Genomic DNA, 7,374 nt, shown 5'->3' with positions numbered 1-7,374 from the left:
TAATTTTTTAGAAAATATAAAAATATATAAATTTGTATGAAAATAAAGAAAATAATAAAATTTTTATTTTTTTATCTTTTATATTTTCATTTATTTGTTTAATTCAAATATAAAGGTAAATATTATTTACCTAAAAATATGAAATAATTATTAAATAATTCTATACAATAATTAATACATATCTTGAAATATATATATTAAAAATATATAATTTTTTTACAGTGAGTTTTAACAATTTAATTAAATTTGTTAAAAAATTTATTCTTTAAAATTGATGTTTCATTAATGTACAATAGAGGGTGCTGAAAGAAACATAAACTAAGCAAGATTCTGTCTGCTACATGCTCATTGGTGTTTGGCGCTTGGTGGGGCGTGTATGACATCACGACGCATGTTTCATACTATCGAATATGCCGAGTGACAGGTGGTGTAGTAGTTCTGTTACATACTGTGTATCGAGGATACAAGTCGTATCCTCGCGTCACGCGATCGGCACGTTGTCATTCGTAGGTGTCAGTGTTAAGTTTTGTGATGCATACCACGATTTCACGCAATCTTGAGAGATTCTACTCTATAAGAAGAGGTGATTTTATTATTTCAAGTCATATCTAAAATTTCGTTTTTTAGAATATCACGTTATTTTTATAGCATGATCAACAAAATTTTGTGGAGATACAAGGAAATCTCCATTATGTGTTCTCTACTCTAAGTTTTAAATATACGTCAATGGAAAATCCTTTCATAAAGAAATACTTATTCAATAATATTTATATACGAATATAAAACAATGGTTTTCAAGTCGATTTTTTTTTATCTATTTTCTTTTATCTATTTCTTATTTAAATTTGAGTAATTAATATAATTATAAAGTTTTAATATAATGATTTAATTATGAATTGATGTTATATTTTGTGAAAAAAATTTAATCTTGATATTTACATATGCATATAGAGTAAGCTGACTGGAATTGCTTAGGATATTTTAACGACCTTTTATGTGTAAATAATGCAATTTTAATCTTCCATATGTATTATTTATAAATCTTATATAACATTTATCATGAATTGTTATGATATCAAGCAGTATAGAAATTCGATTCGATTTTGGACAAGGTTTGATGACATCTATAATAAACTTTTGGTATGAAAAAGACAATTTATTTTTTCCAGTGTTTTTGAGACAACTATACAACAGGCCAGGCATAGGGCCACACGGAATTTTATTTCTGTGAGTAAATTCGAGTATATACAACATGATTTCCAAATATAATTTTTGGTAAAAAGGTACTTATGAAAGGTTAAGGTGCATGTGTAACATATCTAGGGGTTTTTCTTTTATCTTTATCTTCTGCTTTAGTCAACTAATAAAATTCTTTATTTTTATTTCTTTTTGCCTTTCTTTTTTCTTTTTATTCTTTTTTTAAATCTATCTCTGAATTAATGAATTATTTTTAATCAGGTATAATAAAAAATGTGTTGTCATAAATTTCATATAAATTTTTGAAATGAATTTAAATTTGGATTAATTTTCATGTTAAATGGAGTGAATTATATTCATAATAAGAATATATATCGAATAAATTTTATTGGAAATGAAAAAAATTAAAACATTGTGAAAAATTGAAATTTGATGAATAACTTGAAATTTGAATACTTAACTTACGTATATTCGTTTTAAATGTTTTCTAACATTAGATAATATAATATATGTATTTAAAGTAATATGTATATTTAAAGTATGTATATTTAAAGAATTTTATTAGTAAATTTAATAACAAAATATTATTAATGTAAAAACCCTTTTCGTATATATTATTCTTCAATATTTCGGTCAGTATCGATTTTAACATGTGAAACTGGGTAGAGTTTTATTTGAAATATCTCAATGCGGATTCTGCGGTTTTGTTCTTCTAAAATGTTAGAGTAAGAAAAACATGATTTTTTTTGTAAACTTAAATTTATATTATTAATCTGTATATTATCAATATAATATATATATATTCTATTTTTATTCATATAATTTTTTTGAAAATATATATACATATATTGTTTGTAATTAAAAATTTTTAATATAATTTTAATTAACTGCTATATGAAGATCTTTCATATTCTTACGAGATTAAAAAATTGAGTTAATATGAACTAATTTTTGAAATGATTAAAAGTTAAAAAATGTTCCCATATCTTTCTATATAAAAAATTAATATTTCCTAAATAAAGTTCAGTTCCGAATGAATTGGGCCAGTGCCATTTATCGCCCTACATCTTGGAATCACGATACGCCATCACCTTTCACCATTGATTTGATTTATTTAAGGTTAAATTCTTTGCTAAGTTTCTTAGCTATATATTGTTTCATTTATTTGCGAATATTTTTATAAATTTGCGAATATATTATAATATAATATAATTCTCGTTAATTTAACTTGCTTATTAAAAAAACTAAAAATCAGGAAAAAGATATTAGATGATGATTATAAGATAGATAGTGCAATTTATTTTTCTCTGATATAAATAATAGATATTTTAATATTATAAATAGATGATATATTTAGCTTGTATTTTAGTAAAACATTTATTTATGGAAATAAGAAAAATTTCAATTTTTTCATAAATATTATTTTTCAAAGAGATTATCATCTATGCATTAAAGAAAAAACATATATATAATTTTTTTTGTTTTTGAAATTATTTATAGATTATTTATAGATTTTTTATAGATTATATTTGCTAACTTATAAAATAATTTATTATAAAATAATTTTAACTTTAGAAATTATTATTTGCATTGATGATATTTTTTGCAATATTACATTCACTTCTCATATAAATAAACACATGGATACACAATATCATCATTTGAGAGTTTCCGGTCATACCAATGAAAGTATTCAATTGGCCAATGGTGAACCATTAACCTGCATCGAAAATGTATAAAAGGAAAGCGTGACATATTTAAACAAATATTATGGAAAAAGATAGAAAAAATTTTTATATAAATATAATTTTTATTCAAAATATTAAATTTAAATTTAAATAGTAATAAAGTTAATAAATAATAAAATTAATAATAATAATAATAATAAAATTATTTATAATTAAAATTATAAGTTTACACATTAATTTTTCATTCTTTTCTAAAAATTAACTTTTTATAACATAATAACATAACTCTTTCATCTGATATATATAATTTGTTATAATTAGTGTTTTCAATGTAATTGATGAGAAGAGATAATTGAATTTATGTTATTTTTGAGTTGGTGGTTTTTAATAACAAATAAATGAAATAATTAATTATAATTACAGATCATATTTATTGCAAAAGAATATTAATATTAATATAATTATATTTAATATTCATAATAAATTTCATTGATCTTTATTCATTGATCTTGGTTGGAAATATAATATTAAATAATGGATAAAAAATAGTTAAAATAATAATAAATTTTAACTATTTGCGATTATCTCTAATAATATAAAGTAATAGAAGTTTTGATTTATTTCGAAATGTGATTTTCATTAATATATAATTCACTTTACTATTGATTATTAGAAATGATTTTCATGTTTAATGGAATATATTTTCACTATATATATGGAAATAGTAAATTGCATTAAAGTATTTTATTGCATTGCAATTGAATTTGAATTATTTTTAACTATTTTTTAAAATGTTATATAAATGACATATATATTTTTATAAAATAGGAAGTATTGAAAATATTATTTTGATTCTTTTTTATTCATTTATAAAATTTTATTTATTTGTTAAAATTAAAAAATAATGTAAAAATTATAAAATAATGATAATATGCAGAGAGAGAAAAGAAAAAATATTCATATTTACTTAATTTATTAAATATTTAATAGTTGTTTCTTTAATATTTATCATGTATCTCATACAATATTTTTTATATTTTTATGTACATGTATATTTATATAATTATATAATTTATACAAATTTATTCAAATTTATATTTGCAAGAAAGTATTACTTTTTCCAGAATGTATTTTTATTATTTATTATTTTAAATATCGTTTTGTAACATCAATTCAGTAAAGGATATATTAATATAAATAAAAATAAGTAAAAGAACATATAAAATAATTGAAAATAAAATTCTACAATTTATTTGCATCAAATTGTAAAAATTAATATAGATTTATTCATTATACTAAAATTTAATGCATTCAATATTGAAATTAAATTGTAATATTAAAAACAATTAAAAATTAAAAAATTGCTCTTTTATTACATATTGAGAATTTAGTTTAAATATAAAAAAATCGATTGGTTTTAAATTAAAATAAAAAATAGTTAAGGAATCAAATTATTTTAAAATATCTGTTTCGAATATGTTTAATGTTTACAATCATTTTAGATAATATGATTTAATGATTGTTTGGTTGTATACAGATTGTGCTGGGACAAGGTTGGGGAATCTATATGGGGCAATGCGTGTCTCGTAAGGCGGGCGCCGTCATCGCAACCGGTCATCGCGACTCGCTTACTTATCGTATCATGGATAAACCTGCTAAGGTAAATAATTTAATAATATAATAATTATAAAGATTAAATATTTTTTTAAATTGACAATATGATAATAAAATAATTCGAAAGTAATTAATTTCGATTAAGAATAATAATTTATAATTCATATAATATGTAACTTGAATATTAATAATTATGAATATTAAAAAAGAAAAGAGATTAAATTTATTTTTAGTAGAATAAATTATAATTTTTTTTACCTTCCGGTATTATATACCTCATTAGATTTTTTTTAGATTTTTAAATTCACATATAATAGGCAATGCATAATACCGATAGGAAATAAAAATATATATATCATACTACGTGATTCATTATTTGTTGGAGTTGAATGAAAAAATCTTATAGAAAGTATTCCATTGATTAATTATATGATTCAGTAAAGATATAAAGTAAAATTCACATCATTGTATTTTACTTATAAAAGAATTGTTTATATATTTCATATAACGTTAAATGACCTTTTTAAATGAACTTACAATGTTTTCTACTTTATAACAAATTTTTATGTTCATTATATATTGTATATTTGTATATATTTATATGTGATCATATGTTATATATTTATACAATATACTAAACTTATAATATACTATAAATTCACGTACTGACTTGAAATATAATGTTTATATCGTATAAGATATCCAAAATAAACAGAAAGGTGTCACATCTTGTAAGACATTTCTGTTATATATTCTTTAAACAATCAATTTTGTTATTCATTCAAAATGATCTGTTTGTAAAAGTTATCAAATTCATTAAAAAATAAAAAAGATAAATTATAAAATGTAGATATGTAAATTTTAATAAAATAATATGTTAAATCATCAAGAAAGTATCATAAAAATTGTGCACATAATTTTAATTATAGATATTATACTGATATCTATAAATAAAGCAACAATGCATATCATATAAATTGTTCTAATTTTTTAAAAATTATATTTTTATTTATATATAAAAAAGATCACATTTTCATTTTGTAAAATTTCTTTCTGAGAAATAGAAATAGAATAGAAAGATAATTGAGAATTCATATTAAGTTTCAAGTGCTAAATTATTTATACCATAACTATTATCTACTCAAATCGCGTCAACGTTTAATAAGATATCGAATATCTTAAGAACCGCAATGTTCTCGCGTTATATAAGCTGTTATATATATTCATCAGTCAGTGGATAAATATTGATTCAACATTTATACACTTATTTATAATGTTAATACTTTTCATAATTTTTCTAATTTTGGAATTTATTTTTATAAAAAATTTTATTTTAGCATTATAATTTTTCTTTTTATTCTTTTTTCTAATAATTTAATTGATTTTAATCGTTGGAACATTTTCAAAATTTAGAAAATTTTAACTGTTCGAATTGAGTATATATTGAAAGATGGTAAATAAGTACTCTAACTGCATATCCACCTACTTATTTTTCAGCACATTTCATATAGTAATTCTAGATAGTAACGTAATCATCTTATAGTGAATGAAATTTTTGAGAATTAATGACAATTTTTTGAAAATAATAAAGTTATTAAAATTAAAAAACAAAATGAAACAGAAAATATATTTTTATATTAGAATAATTTAAAAATTTTTTTCAAAATTTTTACTTATTTATTTTTTATTAATTTTATTTTACTATTTTATTTGGTAAAAATTTCACTCATTTTTAATAATAATAGAATAATAAATATTATTATATAAATTAAACAAAGTGATAGAAAAATAAAATTTTTGCGAATATTCTTATGTTTCTTACGCCATTGCTTAGATAAAAATGTGCATCACAAACTTTCTTATTCTTCTTTATCCTTTCACTCCATTATTTGTATCATTTCAATATATGTCTAATTTTTCGCATTATTTCCTGTATAAGTCACTTCAAGATTCTTTTTATGCATTTATTAACTTGTTTTGAAATTTTAGATTAACTATGAGAAATCACATATGAGAGATTCTTTTCTAATGAAAAATTTTATACGATTTATTTTACGATAATTTTATACAATTTTATTATACTGAAATCGGATCGAATTAAATTATAAATTGGTCTTATCAATGAATAAATTTATTTCTAATTAATTAATCCAATTATCATATAATTGCACTCATTTTACAATTGCACTCATTATCACACAGGTATGATGATATTATTTTCCTATAATATTTTATTTTAATTCTATCATCTAATTAATTAAAAAATTTACCATTAATTATTGAATGCATGCTTTGGAATATCAACTTATAAAAGTATATAATTGCGTGAATTATTCTTACTAACTAGAGTTAGTTACTATACTATAAATGAATATGCGAATAATGTTTTGAATCTGATGTAGTACTTTGACTACCGCACTGCAATATTATACTATCTTATAACTGTAGCGAAAAAGCCAGCTGATTCTCTGAGATACGAGTTGAAGGTCATGCTTAGAAAGTTCAATGTCCTCGGTATCGTTTCCATTAGTATTTGAATCTATGTGTTTTTCATATTTTATTATATTCAAGTTGGTAGTATGTACTTTAATAGCACGAGATTTCTGCGATAGTTCTAACTTCAGATAAAGATGACGTTAAGTCAGTATTTCCTAACCTATTTTGGATTATATTTTATCTCAACTTTTTCTCAACTTTATCTAGTATAATAATTAATCAATTTTTAAATTATATTGGTGATATATAACGAATATAACATTATTTTATAATTATTTCTCAAAATATTCAAATTGACTTCCTATAGAAACATGTAAGTTGTGAAAATAAATTTTTTCTATATATTTTGTATCTATAACATTGAAATTATATTATATAA

At 20.4% G+C, this 7,374-nt stretch overlaps 1 protein-coding gene across 1 annotated transcript in view; it reads left to right on the top strand.

Moving 5' to 3' along the window:
* The first annotated feature begins 330 nt into the window (after nt 1-330).
* The window catches only part of LOC102676877, a 41,542-nt gene continuing 34,498 nt past the window's right edge, over nt 331-7,374 (top strand). Inside the window, 3 exon segments of the mRNA XM_006620552.2 lie at nt 331-583; nt 1,170-1,227; nt 4,423-4,545. Of these exon segments, the coding sequence (XP_006620615.2) occupies nt 4,453-4,545 (93 nt within the window). The 5' untranslated portion in view covers nt 331-583; nt 1,170-1,227; nt 4,423-4,452.

This window comes from Apis dorsata, unplaced genomic scaffold (assembly GCF_000469605.1).
Source record: "Apis dorsata unplaced genomic scaffold, Apis dorsata 1.3 scaffold_517, whole genome shotgun sequence".
NCBI classification, from domain to species: Eukaryota; Metazoa; Arthropoda; class Insecta; order Hymenoptera; family Apidae; genus Apis; species Apis dorsata.
Note: the sequence above shows the minus strand (reverse complement) of the source record. Positions and strands in the feature narration are given on the sequence as shown.